At 30.2% G+C, this 19,505-nt stretch overlaps 6 protein-coding genes and 1 long non-coding RNA gene across 9 annotated transcripts; 3 read left to right on the top strand and 4 right to left on the bottom strand.

The window, feature by feature from the left end:
* Positions 1-2,094: 2,094 nt before the first annotated feature.
* LOC113389619 (zinc finger protein 99-like) lies at positions 2,095-4,779 on the top strand. Its single transcript, XM_026626638.1, has 2 exons — positions 2,095-2,734; positions 4,667-4,779. The coding sequence occupies exons 1-2, from the start codon at positions 2,095-2,097 to the stop codon at positions 4,777-4,779; spliced, it is 753 nt and encodes a 250-aa protein (XP_026482423.1).
* A 400-nt stretch (positions 4,780-5,179) lies between these two features.
* LOC113389618 (zinc finger protein 525-like) lies at positions 5,180-6,113 on the top strand. Its single transcript, XM_026626637.1, has 2 exons — positions 5,180-5,984; positions 6,067-6,113. The coding sequence occupies exons 1-2, from the start codon at positions 5,180-5,182 to the stop codon at positions 6,111-6,113; spliced, it is 852 nt and encodes a 283-aa protein (XP_026482422.1).
* A 23-nt stretch (positions 6,114-6,136) lies between these two features.
* On the top strand, positions 6,137-6,511 carry LOC113389617 (protein krueppel-like). The gene has a single exon (XM_026626636.1). It carries the CDS (start codon positions 6,137-6,139, stop codon positions 6,509-6,511), a length of 375 nt encoding a protein of 124 aa, XP_026482421.1.
* Positions 6,512-8,172: 1,661 nt separating this feature from the next.
* On the bottom strand, positions 8,173-8,799 carry LOC113389616 (zinc finger protein 16-like). Its single transcript, XM_026626635.1, has one exon. The coding sequence runs from the start codon at positions 8,797-8,799 to the stop codon at positions 8,173-8,175; it is 627 nt and encodes a 208-aa protein (XP_026482420.1).
* A 92-nt stretch (positions 8,800-8,891) lies between these two features.
* LOC113389615 (zinc finger and SCAN domain-containing protein 22-like) lies at positions 8,892-9,678 on the bottom strand. The gene is made up of 2 exons (XM_026626633.1): positions 9,204-9,678; positions 8,892-8,953 (listed from the first exon to the last, which is right to left on the bottom strand). Exons 1-2 carry the CDS (start codon positions 9,676-9,678, stop codon positions 8,892-8,894), a joined length of 537 nt encoding a protein of 178 aa, XP_026482418.1.
* An 837-nt stretch (positions 9,679-10,515) lies between these two features.
* LOC113389389 (regulator of nonsense transcripts 3A-like) lies at positions 10,516-16,329 on the bottom strand. Its single transcript, XM_026626432.1, is given in 8 exon segments — positions 10,516-10,661; positions 10,721-11,542; positions 13,727-13,801; positions 13,869-14,086; positions 15,594-15,719; positions 15,722-15,787; positions 15,874-16,087; positions 16,146-16,329. Coding segments are annotated over 8 exon segments (1,716 nt in total). The 5' UTR covers positions 16,242-16,329; the 3' UTR covers positions 10,516-10,562.
* A 762-nt stretch (positions 16,330-17,091) lies between these two features.
* On the bottom strand, positions 17,092-18,784 carry LOC113389388. Of its 3 annotated transcripts, XR_003368251.1 has the most exons (8): positions 18,716-18,784; positions 18,519-18,647; positions 18,150-18,417; positions 18,043-18,075; positions 17,844-17,972; positions 17,525-17,736; positions 17,315-17,450; positions 17,092-17,226 (listed from the first exon to the last, which is right to left on the bottom strand). It is a non-coding gene; the product is annotated as an uncharacterized LOC113389388 (long non-coding RNA). The 3 variants fall into 3 exon arrangements; XR_003368252.1 differs by lacking the exon at positions 18,716-18,784 and having other exon boundaries at positions 17,515-17,736; positions 18,519-18,659; XR_003368250.1 differs by lacking the exon at positions 18,716-18,784 and having other exon boundaries at positions 18,519-18,659.
* Positions 18,785-19,505: the final 721 nt, after the last annotated feature.

Here is a 19,505-nt window from a genome sequence, read left to right as displayed (position 1 = left end):
TGTCTGAAAATTTTATCATACCTTTAAGCAACACATGTTTGTTTTAATATGGTGGTCAATAGCAAATACATTTTAATTATGAGTACATACCTCAATGAATCTATCCAACGAAGCAATTTATTTCTTCTAACGTTAATTATAACAAAATTCACTTTCTTATTCATGCGCTTTCTTCACTTAACCCGGTGCCAATGACGCTGGGTCATAATGACCCGAGACGTTTTTTAACGAACATATATTTTGTTTACCCGGGTTATGTGGTTTAAGCGTTTGAGTAGCTGAAGCGATGCCTCCCCGCTACCCGCCCCGATGGTTCGCTCAGTGCGACGCCGCCCGCGCAACGAGCAACTCGTGCGTCAAGTCCAATCGGGTATGTTTGACCCAGCGTCATTGTAAATGTAATATTTTCGTGACATACTTTTATTTTCTATTTAGTGATTTTATATTTATTTTTTGTGTTCTTTAATAGGTTTTTGAAGAAAATGGCACTGACAAATGATCCGCGGAGAATATTGGAAATATTGGAAGAGTCAGATGAAGACCAATCAAATTCTACTTCGGACGCCGAGGTTGAAGACCATTTATCGGAACGAAGTAACGATAGCGGCACCGAACAACAAGTTAGTGATTCTGATGCGGACTCTGATTCATCAAGCAATTTGGACCTTTTGAGATTACAAAGTCAACAAAATCGGCATGTGTTCAAAGGAAGAGATGGAACTTTGTGGCAAAAAACACCAGCACGATCAAACGTACGTACCAGATCAGAAAATATTATATCCGATTTACCTGGTGTTAGATCCGTTGCTCGTAATGCAAAAACTATATTTGAGTCCTGGAGCTTATTCATAGACCTGAATTTACCACGTCAACTGCGCAAAAGAATCGCACAATTCACAGGTGAAACCACAGATGAACCACCTCGAAAGATTCTAGGCGTTCGCAAGAGATGCCAAATATGTCCGTCCAAAAAAGATAAGAAGACAAGTCATACCTGTCATGAATGTCAAATTTATATATGCCCTGATCATTTTATTACCTACTGCAATAATTGTAGTAGTTCGATGTCAGTAAATGAGGAAATAGAAGACTGATTGGCATTTATAATTAAAAATAACTTAATTTGATCTCTTTTTTAGTATTATAAGATGTTTGTTACCAATGATTATTAACATTACTTAAACCAAAACTTATAATTAACATATGTTGTTTGTTCAAAGTTGATTTTGCATGTCTTGTTAAGTATGTCAATAAAAGTTTAATTATTATATATTAGTTTTATTTTATTTATTTTTTATGCAGAAAATACCTTTATTTAGTAAACATTAATTACAATTTAGTAAAAGTATATATTTTTTATTATAAATCCTCAATAAAACGTCGGGTCAAAATGACCCAACGTCATCGTTCTTGCAATTTTTTTCGCGTCATTGGCGCCGGGTTAATATACGCACATGATTGGTGACTCAGATATGCCGCATTATTATTAGAAATAAATAAAAATTGCGATTATAAGAAGCAATAACCATCTTTAACAAGCACATAAGTTTGAATAAAACCTGTCAAAATACGAAATAAAACCTGTCAAACGCCATCTTGTTTGGAATCCTTGTTTGCACTTTTTTTGCCACCCCGAGAAGTCATGGCGTTTTCACTGACATTTTTATGAGCTTGCCCGTTCCCTATTGTACATTATTTAAGCGCTCAAGTATTTAAAGATATATATCAGCGTAATATTTTTCAAATTAGATTGATAGATGAAGAGGGCCCAACAACGTAAAATCTTTTTCAAATCAAAATGTTTATGTTTATTTTTCTATGCATATTAATAATAAAACCGTTTATTAACATTTCAGAACTATGTGAAAACCATAATTTATTTGAAAAGACGCGCCACTTGTTGATTATCAACGTGGTTTGATTGATGTCTCATCTTTTTAAAAGCATTACTCTATGCTTCACTTCACATGTCAAATTATGAATTAAATTTTATTTGAAATCATTTATCATATAGTAAGAGCTTGTTGATTAAAGTAGATTATTATTTAGTATACGAATAGTTTTTAAATATTTCGTGAGTGTAAAATATTCAAAATGTCGGAAGAAACATTTAAGTCTATGAATGATCAGGCAATTATTAAAATTGAACCACCAGAATATCCAGTAGAAGACATTGAACGCGAAAATGAGGATAAGTTTGATGATCTTGATGCTGTCGTTAAATCTGAATCGTGTTCTGAGGACGATGATACGTGTTTAGAAAGATTCAAGAACTCCGAGGTGACAATTGAAGATGAAGTCAAACAGGAGTCTTTTGATTGTGACATTTGTAATCAATCATTCGCAGAATCACATCATCTAACAAAACATATGGTCGATCACATGCCTAACCGTAGCAAAGAACGTCCTTACAAATGTGAAATTTGCCCAAAGACTTTCAATCAATCAAGAGGGTTGAACACACACATGGTCATTCATAGTGGTGAGCGTCCACATAAATGCAATGAATGCAATAAGGCATTCACACGATTAGGCGATCTGAAAAGACACATGCTTATTCACAGTGGTGAGCGTCCACATAAATGCAATGAATGCAATAAGGCATTCATAACTGTAACTCGTCTGAAAACTCACATGCTTGTTCATGGTGGTAAGCGCTCTCATGAGTGCATGATATGCAAGAAGACATTCACACAATCATATAATCTGAGAGCTCACATGTTCATTCATAGTGGTAAGCGCTCTCATGAGTGCAGTATATGCAAAAAGACATTCATACATACTAGCCATCTAAAAAGTCACATGCTCGTTCACAGTGGTGAACGCCCCCATGAGTGCAGTATATGCAAGAAGACATTCACACAATCATTTAATCTGAAAACTCACATGTTCATTCACAGTGGTGAGCGCCCCCATGAATGCAGTGTATGCAATAAGACATTCGCACATTTATGTACTCTGAAGAAGCACATGCTGATTCATAACAGAGAGCATCTTTATAAATGTTAAATATGCCACAAGACATTCACACGATTAGGAGGCTTCAAACGGCACATGCTTATTCATAAAGGAGTGCGTTGCAACTGTTAAATATGCAATAAGAAATTCAATCAATTAGGCAATTTAAATCAGGCATAGTCGGGAGCGTGATGAAAATCAATGAATCTAAACTTAAATTGAATTTAAAATATTTGTCATAAAATATTTTTTCATGTAATGTACAAATAGTATGAAATATACAGTAAACATTAAATAATATGCATTTATTGCTAATCAAGGCAAACAAGATTTTTTTCTAATTTGATATTAAAATAAAATAAATGAAAAGAATTATAAAGTTACTTTTCATTTATTTTATTTTGATATATAACTATGTGTTATATTTATTTCCCACATTTTTCAGTTTTTGTTTTGATTATTTGTTATCCTCGTCATTCTGATAAATTTCGATGATTTACCTCCTTTTCTTTTTTGAACCCATTGTTATAAATGTAAATAATAATAATAATAAAAGTACAAAAGCAAAAAACGCCACCTCAACAGATACTGGCGTGGGTTTATCATTGCTACAAAATTAATATTAATATATTTGTTTAACTGATAACATGCAAATCAATAAAAAATTTTATGGCCATGGGTCAAAATTGTATAGCGCTTTTAAGCAACAAATATTGTGGCCAATAAAAATAATATTTAAATTAGGCTTGCAACGAATAATATATTCGGCAAAATGCCGAATACCGAATATTCTGCATGCTTCAGGTACTAATACCGAATATTCGGCTGGTTTTTCGAGCCTAAACTCGTTCGTATTGATGTAAATACTATTCGCAGTTGTTATATTACTAACTTACTACATATTTATTCAATTTTATGTCTAGGCTTGCTACGATCATTCGGTTACTCTTTATTACTTGAAAAATATGGCACCCTATACCTTTTGGACGAATACCGAATACTTATATGTGATATGGGAATAAATCAAAAAGCGATTCTTTACACATATATATAAATGTATTTCAAATTATTTCTTTCATAAACATTTAATATATTATTTTATAAACACAATATTATTTCTTATATATTGGCTGAAGGAAAGCTGAACATTATAGTATAAATAAAAACTGATCCAAAATATTGTTTGTATTTTTTACGATAAAGAGCCCATAATATCTCTTTATTTAGATATGTTTAGATTAAATATAATAAATGACTTTATGTAACCGTTGAATGATTCTTAACATAAACATATAACAATAACGTGTCTTTTGAATATTGAGAAGAGTTCTTCATTTGTTCGTTTATATAAACGTTAATAGTAACCGAATATTCTGTGCGAGCCTAATTTAAATTATAAATACGGTTCTTCATTAAATCTTTTCAACAAAGCCACTTTTTTTTCTCTTCGTGCATTTTCTTTCGGAAATATAAAAAAATCACTTTGTTATCCACATGATTTCTCCACTTATACTCGCATGATTTCGTACGGCGTAGATACGTCCCATTATGATTAGAAACTAGTGGCATCATGACATCGTTCTTCAAGGCAAATTGCTAGAACTTCCCGCACCATAATGAAATGTTCGAGGAATTTTAAATGTTTTTATATTGATAATTATAGATATAATTTGTTAAATGTTTAAATAGATTATTATGAATACTGTAGCTTTTGATATTCGTATACAAAAAATAAGAGCTTATGAATTAGTGGACGACGTTTATACAAACATATTTGAAACTAAATCCAGCGGTGCTAGAATAAAGGAACTTATTATCTAATACTTTTCATATACTGAATTTTTAAATTTAAAATTTAAAGTCTGAATTATTTTCGATGTTTGAAAAAAGTATTTTCTGGAAAATTAATATCAATGTTAATATTGTTAATAATAAAACCGTTTGCACACTGTTGAAATAAACAGAATTATCATTTATTTGAAAAAAATGCGCCACTTGTTAATTATCAACGCTATTTGATTAATATCTCATCTTTCTATAAACATACTCTATGCTTCAAACGTCTAATCAAAGCATTACTCTATGCTTGAAATAAAGAATGTAATTTTTGTTGAAATTATTTATCATATTGAAAAAGATTGTTGATTAAAGTAGATTATTATTTAGAATACGAATAGTTTTTAGATATTTAGTGAGCACAAGCAGTGAAAAACATTTAAAAATGTCAGACGAAACAATTATGTATAAGAATGATTTGGCAATTAAAATTGAACCACCAGAATATTCACCGGAAGATGTTAAAAGCAAAAATGATGATGAATTTGATGTACTTGATGCTATCGTTAAATCTGAATCATTTTCTGAAGACAATGACACGTGTTTAGAAAGATTCATGAATTCCGAATTGACAGTTGAAGATGAAGTCAAACAGGAGTCTTTTGATTGTGAAATTTGCAATCAATCATTTGCAGAATCCCATCATCTAACAAAACATATGGTCGATCACATGCCTAAGCGTACCAAAGAACGTCTTTACAAATGTGGAATCTGCCCAAAGACTTTCAATAAATCAAGAGGGTTGAACACACACATGGTCATTCATAGTGGTGAGCGTCCACATAAATGCAATGAATGCAATAAGGCATTCACACAATTAAAGTATCTGAAAAGACACATGGTCATTCACAGTGGTGAGCGCCCCCATGAGTGCAGTATATGCAATAAGGCTTTCATAACTGTAACTCATCTGAAAACTCACATGCTCATTCATAGTGGTAAGCGCTCTCATGAGTGCAGTATATGCAAGAAGACATTCATACTTACAAGCCATCTAAAAAGTCACATGCTCGTTCACAGTGGTGAGCGCTCCCATGAGTGCAGTATATGCAAGAAGACATTCACACAATCATGTTATCTGAAAATTCACATGCTCATTCACAGTGGTGAGCGCTCCCATGAGTGCAGTATATGCAAGAAGACATTCATACAATTGAAGACTCTGAAAACTCACATGCTCATTCACAGTGGTGAGCGTCCTCATGAATGCAGTATATGCAAGAAGACATTCATATATTTGTGGACTCTGAAAAAACACATGTGCATTCACAGTGATGAGCGCTCTCATGAGTGCAATATATGCAAGAAGGCATTCTTAGAATTAAGTAATCTAAAAAGACACATGCTCATTCACAGTGGTGAGCGTCCTTATGAGTGCAGTATATGCAATAAGGCATTCATACAAACAAGTCATCTGAAGAACCACATGCTCATTCACAGTGGTAAGCGCTCTCATGAGTGCAATATATGCAAGAAGACATTCATAACTATAACAAATCTAAAAAGACACATGCTCATCCACAGTGGTAAGCGTCCCCATGAATGCAGTATATGCAATAAGGCTTTCATAACTGTAACTCATCTGAAAACTCACATGCTGATTCATAATGGAGAGACTCCTTATAAATGTGAAATATGCAATAAGGAATTTACTCAACCAGGCAATTTAAAGAGACACATGGCCCTTCATAGTGGGAAGCGTGATGAAAATCAGTAAAATATCTGTTAAATTGTATTTAAATATTTAAAAACATGTTATAAAATTCATTTATTAATAATATTGTTAGAAAAATTGTCGAGGAATATCTTGTAACAATTGCAGAATGATTAGTTGTTAAGTCTCTTGTTGATAGCTTTATTGCTTAAAGATATTAGACAACCTTCACTAAATCTTCTTTTATATATATTTGTTTCAAAAAATCAATGTTATGCTGGAGGTTATTTATGTTTTTCGTGAGCATGAATTACGTGAGATTCTTTTGTGTAAATTTTGGCTAGTTTCAATATTTACATACTCCTATATATATATATATATATATATATATATATATATATATATGATATTCAGTTTTCAGGGCAATACATCAATTAAAAATTGATCTTAAAAATCTTTTTAATTGATGTATTGCCCTGAAAATTGAATATCACATATTTCAACATCAAAATTATATAAAAAATTTAATATATATATATATATATATATATATATATATATATATATATATATATATAGGAATAATACAAATACAATATATATACAAATATATATATATATACAATTATAACTGTATTATATACTGTACACAATTAACATATTAATAAATAAATGAAATGACTATTTATGAAATAATTTATCATCACAAAACACTCTAAATATTTCTACGTTAGGAAAACTATGGTATTAGTTAATTTCAGTAATATGTCTTGCCAGCATTATTAATTATTTCAAAATATTTAATTAGATTTGTCTAATTATAATTCTAATTTGATACTTTTCAAAAAAAAATTGTTAGATTTTTTTTTAAGAAATGATATTTTGATATGGGTATTTAATTTAGTAATTGGATAGTTATTTAATGAGTAATTGATTATACAGAAACAAGTCAACACATAAACAAAATCACCAGTAAAAAAATGTTACTTAAAAATTATTACCGGCAAAAGGTAAATAAGAACTACCACATAATGAAATAATAAATGTAAATAATTCATTCGGTTTGAAACTTTACAGTTTTGGAAAATTGAATTTAATTAAAATTTTAATGCTGATATATTTACATAACAGCATTAAATATACAAATATCAGTTTAAAAATAAATAAAGAAAAATATAAAGTTCACTATATATATTCAGCAACTGAAATCATTTTACTTAAAATTTGAACTTAAATGCTAATGCATGTTCAATTATTAGTAAGAAAAATATAATTCAGGAATTACTATTGCCAAAAAATAAGTTATGGTACAAGATTATAAAGTTTATAAGGAAAATTATGGGCAAGGTATGACTGAAAATAAATTAAATTGGTGACAATAAATTTGTTTTAATGCATAATTTTTAATATACATAATTGTAATGAACATACTTAAATATTTGGCAAGCATATTTGTTTGTTTGATAAATGTTTTTATATGGCTGATTTGGTTTTCCCAGTATAATTAAACAGTTGGTGGGTACAAGTTTTTAGGATCAGTCAGTATATATATATATATATATATATATATATATATATATATATTATAACAATTGCGCTGGTTATCAATAAATCCATATAATTTAATGTTTACTGTATATTTCATACTATTTTGTACATTCCATTACATGCAAAAGTATTTTATAACATGTTTCCAAATATTTAAATACAATTTAACAGATATTTTACTGATTTTCATCACGCTTCCTACTATGAAGTGCCATGTGTCTCTTTAAATTGCCTGGTTGAGTAAATTCCTTATTGCATATTTCACATTTATAAGGAGTCTCTCCATTATGAATCCGCAAGTGTTCTTTCAGAGAACTTAACCGTTTGAATGTCTTATTGCATACATTGCATTCATGAGGACGTACTTCATTGTGTATCACCAAGTGACTTTTCAGATTGCATAATTGTGTGAATGTCTTATTGCATGTTACACATTTATAAGGATGCTCTCTATTATGAATACGCATGTGTTTTTTCAGACTACTTAATTCTGTGAATGTCTCCTCGCATATACTGCACTTATTGGTACACTCATCACTGTGAATGAGCATGTGATTTTTCAGAACGCCTAAAAGTGTGAATGTCTTCTTGCATACATTGCACTCATGGGGACGCTCACCGCTGTGAATGAGCATGTGAGATTTCAGATTCCTTAATTGTTTGAATGTCTTATTGCAATGACTGCATTCATAGGGACGCTCACCAGTGTGACTGAGAGTGTGAGATTTTAGATCGATTATATGTTTGAATGTCTTATTGCATTGATTGCATTCATAGGGACGCTCATCACTGTGAATGAGCATGTGTCTTTTTAGAGTCCCCGATTGTATAAATGTCTTCTTGCATATACTGCATTCAAAAGGGCGCTCACCACTGTGAATGAGCATGTGAGTTTTCAGATGACTTGCATGTATGAATGCCTTATTGCATATAATGCACTTATATGGACTCTCATCACTGTGAATGAGCATGTGGGTTTTCAGATTAAATGATTGTGTGAATGTCTTCTTGCATATACTGCACTCATGGGGGCGCTCACCACTGTGAACGAGCATGTGACTTTTTAGATGGCTTGTATGTATGAATGCCTTATTGCATATAATGCACTTATTGGGACACTCATCACTGTGAATGAGCATGTGTCTTTTCAGAGTCGCTGATTGTATGAATGTCTTCTTGCATATACTGCACTCATAAGAGCGCTTACCACTGTGAATGAGCATGTGAGTTTTCAAACGAGTTATAGTAATGAACGCCTTATTGCAATCATTGCATTTATGTGGACGCTCATCACTGTGAATAAGCATGTGTGTTTTCAACGCTTTTGGTTGATTAAAAGTCTTTGGACAGATTCCACATTTGTATGGGAGTTCTTTGCTATGATTAGGCATGTGATCGACCATGTGCTCTGTTAGATGATGTGATTGTGCAAATGATTGATTAGAAATGTCACAATTAAAAGACTCCTGTTTGACTTCATCTTCAATTGTCACCTCGGAGTTCTTGAATCTTTCTAAACACGTATCATCGTACTCAGAACACGATTCAGATTTAACGACAGCATCAAGATCATCAAACTTATCCTCATTTTCGCGTTTAATGTCTTCTACTGGATATTCTGGTGGTTCAATTTTAATAATTGCCTGATCATTCATCATAGACTTAAATGTTTCTTCCGACATTTTTGAATATTTTACACTCACGAAATATTTAAAAACTATTCGTATACTAAATAATAATCCACTTTAATCAATAAGCTTTTACAATATGATAAATGATTTCAACTAAAATTTAATTCATTATTTGACATTTGGGACATAGAGTAATGCAAAGATGAGACATTAATCAAACCGCGTTGATAATTAACAGTGGCGCGTCTTTTCAAATTAATTATGGTTTTCACATGGCTTTATAATTTCAACCCATAGATAAAAGAAGAGTATCTCAACCATATCTCAACGTTTTCATTGTGCTTGCCCATTATTTTTACACAAATTTAGTGTTCAATCAATTTTTACATTTTAATTAATTTTTTCTGTCGTTTTTCCTGGTTTGGTATGTATAATTTCCTCCTTTTATATAGTTGATGATAAATCAACTGTGTATTTATATATTTTTGTAGATTACTGAAAGATGACACACATCAAGTGTCAAAACGTTTAATGGAATAAATAATTTTGTTATTTAATCTTTTTTTTAATTCGATGGTTGGGCTGCAAAAATATTACAAATATATATATATATATTCACATAACATTGTACATTAAAATGTTATGCAAAAATATATATATTTATCATTATGACAAAATTTATCATATTTTCATTTTGCTTTTACTTCCTTGCTAAAAGTTTGTACCTCAAATTTTACTCATATGTCAAGCAATAAATCGCTTATTTACATGCTTGCATCTCGAAAAACTCGTTTGTCAGGTATCAATATTCAGACTTTTCATTTGAATAAATTTATTTAAATTTTTGATAATAAAAATTAACAAATCAATAAACTTAAAGTGCATGTACTTCATGGTTACAATATAACAAATAAAAAAAAACTAGAAATATGAAATTAATTAGACATCTTGGCTTCATCACTCAGACTCGTTGATGATTTTTCTTTATTCAATCTTGCTTTTCCGGGCTGATATATTGCCATACTGGGTCGATCCTGAAACGAAAAATAATAATTGAACTAGAAATTATATTTTTATACTTGTTTTTGCCAACCTTATTCCTTATTCGGCGTTCAGTCCTGGGATCTCTGCGATCTTCTTGTGATCTTTTCTCAGATTTTTTTGTATCCTTAGGCTTTACATCATCGTTTTCTCTGGCCTCTGAATCGTAATTCTCAACTTTGTCATGTGATTGCTCCTCACTTGGTTTAGTAGAATCCGTTTCTTCCTGATCATTTTCCTTATTTATTCCTTTGCTATTTGATTTTTTCAAAGGTTCTTCACTATTTGCTTCACAAGTGCTATCAACTGAATCTGTTTTTGCTGTATTATCCTTCAGGGTTATTGTTTCTTGCAATGATTCAGCTAAATTTTCCACATCTTTGACCATAGCATCTGATGCATCATTTTCTTCTAATCTATCTTCCACAGGATCTGAAAGTTTATTATTTTTGCTTTGATCACCATCCGTGTCATCAATCTTATCTGTTTTAGAGTCTTTCACAGATTCAGTCTTATCATTATCGATTTCATTATCCTTTTTGGCTATTTTTTTAAGCTCATTTCTTCTAGCTTCTCTTTCCTTTCTGGCTTCACTATATTTTTTGACCTCAAACTTTTTTTCTGGCTTCAAGATTTCAGCAGGACGAACTTCTCTTTTAGACTCTTTGCTATCGCCTCGATGGGCATCAAATTTGCGCTCATCGTCCTTAATTTTGCTCCTGGTGTAAGTTGATCTGTACTCGGATTTTCTAAGGTGATCGCCATCGTTGTATCTTCTGTCGTCACGAATTTTTGATTTTATATCGATTTTTCTGTCATCAACTGAAGGCTTTCTGGGATAGTCTTCAGCATATTTTTCTTTATAAGATTTTCCCTACAATTCAAAATAAATTGTAAGTGGCATTTTGCCTTAAGGCAAGTTAATAAGTAAACTAGTGGGGTGGGTGGCATCGTGCCTTAAGGCAAATTGCTGGAACTTCCCGTACCGTAACGAAATGTTCGAGGATTACTGAATGTTTTCAAATAGATTATTATAAATATTGTAACATTGTCTAATATTTATAAGAATTATATAAACTTAATTGCAGAGTTGAAATTATTTGTAAAGTATATTAGAACTATAGTCAGAATTAAAAATAAATATTTTCGATATACAAAAAACTAAAACAAAAAAAAAAAAATGGGACAATTTTTTTTTCCAAAATCGATTATTTTGTTAAGACAAGCAGAAAGTTCTTTGAATCATTTAAATCGGACGCTTAGTTCTCTTAAAAACTGCTATTTTTTACATATTTAGCTCCGTATCTTCAAACTGGCTGGGCCTGCCTTTGCCAAAAACTAATAAACACTTCTCCCAATCATTACTAATTGAATGTTTTTTAGATCATTCAAATCGGATACTCCGTTCTCTCAAAAATACGATTTCTATTTTCTGCACTCTTTGCTCCGTATCTCCGAAACGGCTGGACCTGCCTTTGCCAAAAACTAATCAGCTCTTTTCCCTATCAATAGAAATCGGATGTTTTTTGAACCATTCAAATCGGTTGATCCGTGCCGCCTTAAAACGTGACTGGAAATTTGTATCCACACATACATACACACACACACATCCATTTTTTCTGAGGTATGCCAAAACGTTCAGAAACCTTCAAAACGTCGAGAAATGTAAAAATTTTCAATTCCGATTTTCGGCCCATTACAATAACTTACCCTACGGGAATTTAATAATCAACTTAATCGATAAGAAATTAATATAATAATTTATATGTGATTTATAAGTATACCGAGTTGCTGTATATATTATGGAATTTTGTAAAAAAAATAATTATTACACATTATTGAAAATCGAACACGCGCCTAATACATTCACCGAGTATTTTATAAAAGCAAGGCTGATTGATTCAAGTTTTAATTAATTTTTATATTTGAACCACTTTTCGCAGGACTATGATATTTTACTTGTCTGATTTTTGTCAAAAACTAGTCAGCACGATTCCCAAATTAAATCTTTCAAATAGTTTCTAAATACCTAAAATCGAGTCACGATTTTAAGCTTAGGGGGCGTCCATTATTCACGTGATCGGTTTTTTAGGAATTTTTGGACTCCCTTGGTGATATTCAAAATTACAATTCCTCCTTCACCAAACATCACATGTATTTTTAGTTACGAGCAAAAATTGATATTTTTAATTTTTTTTAAAAATGTTTGGATTTTAAAAAAAAATCTATACACGTGATATCTTTCTAGACCCTTTACTCCCCCTCCTGATTTTTTGTCAAATTTTATAATTTTCTACTAATTCTACAAAAACTGCTCAGCTGATCGTATAAAAAATTAACCAACGCGGGTGGTTCATCGACTTTCACCGAATGTATTTTAAATTTTAAAATCGGTTAAGCCGTTTTTGAAAAAACGTAGATAAAAGGTATAATTTTAACAAAATTTAAAAAAAATGCTGCTCATTTTTTCAAACTTCGATAAATTTTTAAAACTGAACTACTTGTCGTAAGGTCGTACTATTTCAGTAAGTTCTATAAGACCATGATATATATGGCCAAAAAAAGTTCCATAAAAATCAGCTTAAATTTGTTTTCAACAGTTAATTACAAGGAATCGGCTCGGTAGATTTTCACCTAAAACTAATCAGTATCATTCCCAACTAATATCTTTCGAACAGTTTTTGATTTTTTAAAATCGATTCGGTAGAATGAGCTTAAATATGGACGAGAAGTTTAACACTTTTTTCCAAATTACAAAGAAACGGCTCGTCAGATCGTCGCGCAAAACTGAGAAACGCTAATCCTCATCGAGATACATCGAATGGCTTTTAAATTTCTGAAATCGGTCCAGCCGTTTTTGAGAAAACGTTGACAAGAGGTCAAAAATCTATTCACATACGTATTCTTTTTTCAAATTTGATCTCATTCGATGCAGAATAGCTTGAAACGTCGAGAAAACAAAACTAGCAAAAAGGATTTTTTCGCGAAAACAAACTTCTTCTTCGGAAGGTTAATGATAAAAACAATTTATGTAACATTTTTGATTAAAATAACATACTTTATATTTGGAAACAGCTTTTGCACTGTCTTCCACTTCTTTTGTGTTTGGTTTAACAGTTTCTGCATCTAATTCCTGAAAATAAACATACATTTGCAAGAAAATAAGTTTGCATATTTATTGTTAAATAGTATATCAATACCTTGATATTATTATCTTCTGCGTAAGTCTCTTCATCTATAATATTTTGTTTAGCCTTGCTAAACTCTATTTTTCGCCTCCTGCGATCCTCTTCTCTCATTTTTTTGCGTTCCAACTCCCTTTTCCGTCTTTCTTCTTTTCTTTCGGTTTTGATTCTTTGTTTTTCAAGTTTTCGAGCTGCTATGTACTCTAACAAAGGAGTTGTGGTCTTCTTTTTATCTGGAATTATTAAATTAACTTATATATATATATATATATATATATATATTAGGGTGGTCCTTAAAATGGTCATTTTCGAATTTTCTTGCTCCCAGGGGCTCAAATGGTTTCAAATAGATAAAAAACAATTCTCTGAAAGTTTTAGCTCTTAATATTATCGTTTAGATAGAGCGCAATTCAATCAAAGTTTTGTATGGAAATAGCATAGAAAAATTTTCAAAAATTTAAAAAATGTTTTTTAGATGTAATTTAGCGAACAAATGAATGAATAAAACTCATTCATTTGTCGCTAAGTTATACCTAAAACATTTTTTTTAAATTTTCAAAACTTTTTTCATGCTCTTCCCATACAAACTTTGATTGAATTGCGCTCCATCTAAACGTTAATATTAAGAGCTAAAACTTTTAGAGAATTGTTTTTTATCTATTTGGAACCATTTGAGCCCCTGGGAGCAAGGAAATTCGAAAATGACCATTTTAAGGACCACCCTAATATATATATATATATGTTAGATATAGAGTCTTGGATTTGTAAATATTTTGTAGAGCTTCAACCAAAGAATCCAAATAGTAATAAGAAACAAAGTTTTTTAAAAAACCATTTCTTTATTTATTTACTATCGACGTTTCGGAACCAGGTACGCTCCATCTTCAGGACATCTGTCAAGAAACATGATGTTGATAAGATTTAAGATTTAACAATATGTTAAGAGAAGCTGAAGATGATAGATTTTTTTTTATATAAAATAAATAAAATTATGGAAAAAATAATGTACAGAAATATGACAATATATTCAAAATGGAAATGTACAAAAAGAATGAGGCAACATGAATTAAGTGGGGTCCATCATGAACAAAAAAATTCATTCTCAAGCTCTACTTGTTAATGTTTTTATTTAGAGAAACATACGTTTCGGGTCTTGATTTGACCCATCTTCAGTGCTACAATTAAATATTTTAGGGATACAAATAAAAACAATATAAAAAATACATAATTACAGACAAAAATAAGTAGAACAATGTATATGAAAAGTATGATTTATGTTTCATAACTTGATGTCTTATCAATTTTTTATTTCATATTTAATTATTTTTTAGTGCAATTTTGTTGTTTTTTGTGTTATTTTTTAAAACTTATTTGTATGGTGAGTTTCTTTACATTTGCTTTATTTTATGGTTGTTTTTCATATATATTTTTCATGTACATTGTTCTACTTATTTTTGTCTGTAATTATGTATTTTTTATATTGTTTTCATTTGTATCTCTGAAATATTTATTTGTAGCACTGAAGATGGGTCAAATCAAGACCCGAAACGTATGTTGCTCTAAATAAAAAGATTTTTTAATAAAACTGTTTTTTAATTACTGGATGGACGCCCAAGAAACAATTTTATCATATTATTTCACAATCTGAAGAAAAACCTCTCGCTTATATATATATATATATATATATATATATATATATATATATATATATATATATCCAAGACAGTATGTGATTTTTACCATCTTTAAATTGATAAGTGAATTCTGTTTTATCCTGTTTATTGGCTTCATTTTCATCGACTTTAAGACTTTCTAAAAATTCCAAATAATGAGGATCAGTTTCAATGGTGCCACATTTTGGATCATTTTGCGGGATTTCTTTTTGGGGACACCTTGGTATGGCGCATATTCGACGACAGCTGGGAATTCATTACCTGCACAAGAGTAAAATAAAAATTTAATAGATTTATTATACTATAGGATAATATTTGTTGATATAGGATATATGATTTGATAATACCTCTGTTGTCTACGAATACATAGTTATCAAATTTTTCCTTAAAGTTGAATATATCAATAGAATTGGCAAAATTTATATAAGCCCTGCAGAAAGAGTGGACACCAAGCGTTCGATCAGCATTTACAAAATAAAAGTAATCATGATCAGGAATCGGGGATATTTGTTCTAGAAATGTTTCTTCACTCATTGTCGGAGGCAATCGTCGAATAACAACCTAAAATTTTATTTCATATTATTATAAAAATTTTTGTTCCAATATTTGTCAACATAACCTTAGTTAGGGGTTTGGATTTTTCCTTTTTTTCTTTAGTTTTCTCGGTCGATTTCGACCGGTTTGATTCAGATTCTTGAGTAGTTGTCTCTGCCATATTTTTTATGTAATAAAAATATTAAATTTGTTATGAATTGCAGTTTTTTTTATAAAATTGCGACTTTAAAATAGTCATAAAGTTTTCTATGCACAATGACGTTTGAACTACACGTGTGAAGTTGTCGCAGGTACAACGGGCACGAAATTCAAAAATTTAAATTGACTTAAAAATTATTTTTTCTTTTTTTTATAATATATTTCCTTCATGATGAGTGTGTATAATGTTTTTTTTACAGTTAGTTTGTTAAATATGGAACACTAGGTGTAAGCAGTTTGTTTTAGGTGAGCTTAATAAATAAGAATTTACACTTAGCAAACTTTGAATTTATAATTTTTAATGTGAATTTAATAATCTTATATCAACAAATTAGTCATTAACCACATTATTTACAAAAAATTATATTAATTTATATCGTTCTATAATATAATATGTATTTGAAATTCAGCACTTAGTTTTTTTCTGAAATTTCTCAACGTTCCCCAGTAAACCACAAAACGTAACAAAGCCATGAACGTTACGTAACGCTGGCACGTCCGCACGAACCAGGTACGTAACCTGGGAGGCACACAGAAGCATCTATTTCGCGGGCAAGAACGTAACGGCTGTTTCGTTGCACACTAATACACCGCGGTTACATTTTTGCTACGTATCTAAATTGAATAAAAAAGTGTGTAGGTGTCTTTTATGTTACATACTTATTTAATTAAATTTCCTGCAAATATAGAATATTAATAATAATTTCGGATATTTAGTAATTTTATTAAATATTATCATTTACAATATACAAAATTTACATATTACATAGTTAACATTAGAAAACTAAAATTTGACAGTCCATAAAATGTTAGCCTATAAAAATAATTATTTATTTATTCATAATATGTATTATGTTTAACTCTCTTGGCAACTTCAGTTAAATCAGACTTGGCAAAGTTAAGTCTTGCGTTAAATATGTTCAACTCACTTGCATCTGTTAATGTATCTAAAATAGAACCAAACATCTTAGAAACATTGTACACAAATTTTGAATTGAAAACATTGTGAACAAATTAGTCATTTGTGAACATTACCTCTAAACATACTCATTATTTGAAGTTAATGACTATGTAGTTCCTACGATCATATGACAGAGATAATTATTCCATGAACACACACTCAATTTTCTTGCATTGATTTTATCCTATTAATTTTCAAGATCTGAATTACCTAAAAGTAAAACACTACAAATTAGTACTAAATCATATTAGTTAAAATTCTCTTCATGTAGAACCTTAATATACCAATTCTGTAATGCAAGATCATCAGACTCGAAATACTCAACAATTCATGTTCTCTTCAACACTTAATCCATATAATGTGTGATATCCAGTGCATTCTTTGTTTTCCTTCTTGCATGTTTCTTTGGTGACAATTTATCTTCTTGATTAGAGTAATTTTCCCTAGTTTGAATTCCATTTTGACATAACCCATAGGGGTTATGAGCACTCTTTCTCTACTATTGAAAAGCAATTTATATCAGTTTTTGCTTAACTGAATAGTTCTGATACTAATGAAATTATAAAGAATATGTATGATACCATATATATTACACTTATCTACCTCTAATATTCGTATCATATCACTGAGGTTATGTGATTTTTGACTGGTCTGTCAGAAATTTCAATAATTATGTGAAAAATCAATTATCACAATACATAAACAGAATTTGCATTGCACATGACCTATATACTGAAAATAACTAATTAGTCATTAATATAATAATTTGTAAATTAAAAAAAAACAGTGCAATTATACTCACTTTTCCTGGTTTCGTATTAAATATGTGAATTTCCTAAAAGTAAAACATTACAAATTAGTATTAAATCATATTAGTTAAAATTCTCTTTGTGTAAAACATTAATATACCTATTCTGTAATACAATATCATCACTTAAGAAATACTCCACAATTCATTTTCTTTTCAACACTTAATCTTAATATGTGTTCTTATTTATCGATATGTGTTCTTATTTTTCTTCTTGCATGTTTTTAAGCCTTGCTTGTTTTTTTTTTGGTGACAAAGGATTAATAATTTCTAATATATTATCTAACTTTGTATTTATCTTCTCTATTGGAGAAAATTTCCCTAGCTTGAAATCCATTTTCGTAGGGGTTATCAGCACTATAATTTTCTCTACAATTGAAAACCAACTTATATCAATTTGTGCTTAGCTAAATAGTTCTGATACTAATGGAACTATAAAAAATGAATATGTATAAAACTATATAACTTACTTCTCTTTATTCATATATCACTGAATTGAGGTTATGTTTCTGACTGGTGTGTTAGAAATTTCAATTATTACATGACAAATCAATTATCACAATACATGAACAGACTTTGCATTGAAGGCGGCCTATATACTGCAAAGGACTAAACATTATTATAATAATTTATAAATTAAAATATATTTCAGTACAATTAGACTCACCTTGTTTGTCGGTTTCATATTAAATACTTTTCCAGCTGACTGTTTAACTAATTTCTGCAACTGATTTTGCACTAAATATAAAAGCAATTAATAAATAACGCTTCAATAAAGGAAATATCTTGCATTTCAAACATACACGATAAAATACTCAATTATGCGTCCACGATGCACTGACCGAGTTAACCTATATTTAATTTGACATTTCGATCATAAAACACTTCACGGCTATTCTCAAAGGCGAATCTATGTGACCGTGCAACGTACCACGCCACGTACCGACAGATGCGAACAAAGCAGTATTGTAAACGTTTAAACGCGTCGACGGTGGTTAAAGCTCACAACTATACGTAGCAGCATCGGTTCGTTTACTTAACATCAGTTTCGAAACGAAAGTTACAAAATGTGTTACGTGGTGGTAACTTCTGTGGTTTACTGGGTCAGTCGTTTTACTACAAATTCTTTTTGTTATACTTAGTTTTCCATTAATGCATAATTATTATTATACTATTTTTCTTTTATTCATTTACATCTTCAATTAGTTTCTGAAAATTTTCTTTATACTACAATCATAATTCTCAAAAAATGTTAAATTCAACTATTTCTATTTACTGTATTGTTGCTCTATTTTTCCTTTAATTAATTTTGTTTTATCTTTTCCTCAATTTTCTCTATTTGGGTAAGATAATAAACGATGTATATTTTTTCTAATAATTTATTTCTTCAATTACCATTTCTTTTTTAATTTTGAGGATAACTGATTCTGAAACATCGCAATCTTTATTAAAGACAT

The sequence above is a fragment of the Ctenocephalides felis genome, unplaced genomic scaffold (genome assembly GCF_003426905.1).
Source record: "Ctenocephalides felis isolate EL2017-DRISC unplaced genomic scaffold, ASM342690v1 CF-g0.4_SCAFFOLD_03573, whole genome shotgun sequence".
NCBI classification, from domain to species: Eukaryota; Metazoa; Arthropoda; class Insecta; order Siphonaptera; family Pulicidae; genus Ctenocephalides; species Ctenocephalides felis.
The sequence above is the reverse complement of the archived record's forward strand: the minus strand, read 5'-3'. Positions and strand labels throughout refer to the sequence as shown.

What these genes read in the sequence shown, in the direction of transcription:
- LOC113389618 (XM_026626637.1), top strand. Translation starts at nt 5,180, where the DNA reads ATGTCAGACGAAACAATTATGTATAAGAATGATTTGGCAATTAAAATT. An exon ending in TCACATGCTCATTCACAGTG is followed by an intron (nt 5,985 to 6,066) that starts GTGAGCGTCCTC and finishes GTGCATTCACAG; the next exon opens with TGATGAGCGCTCTCATGAGT.
- LOC113389616 (XM_026626635.1), bottom strand. Translation starts at nt 8,799, where the DNA reads ATGCTCATTCACAGTGATGAGCGTCCCTATGAATGCAATCAATGCAAT.
- LOC113389619 (XM_026626638.1), top strand. Translation starts at nt 2,095, where the DNA reads ATGTCGGAAGAAACATTTAAGTCTATGAATGATCAGGCAATTATTAAA. An exon ending in TCACATGTTCATTCATAGTG is followed by an intron (nt 2,735 to 4,666) that starts GTAAGCGCTCTC and finishes TGAATACTGTAG; the next exon opens with CTTTTGATATTCGTATACAA.
- LOC113389617 (XM_026626636.1), top strand. Translation starts at nt 6,137, where the DNA reads ATGCTCATTCACAGTGGTGAGCGTCCTTATGAGTGCAGTATATGCAAT.
- LOC113389615 (XM_026626633.1), bottom strand. Translation starts at nt 9,678, where the DNA reads ATGTCGGAAGAAACATTTAAGTCTATGATGAATGATCAGGCAATTATT. An exon ending in TCACATGCTCATTCACAGTG is followed by an intron (nt 8,954 to 9,203) that starts GTAAGCGCTCTT and finishes GCTCATTCACAG; the next exon opens with TGATGAGAGTCCATATAAGT.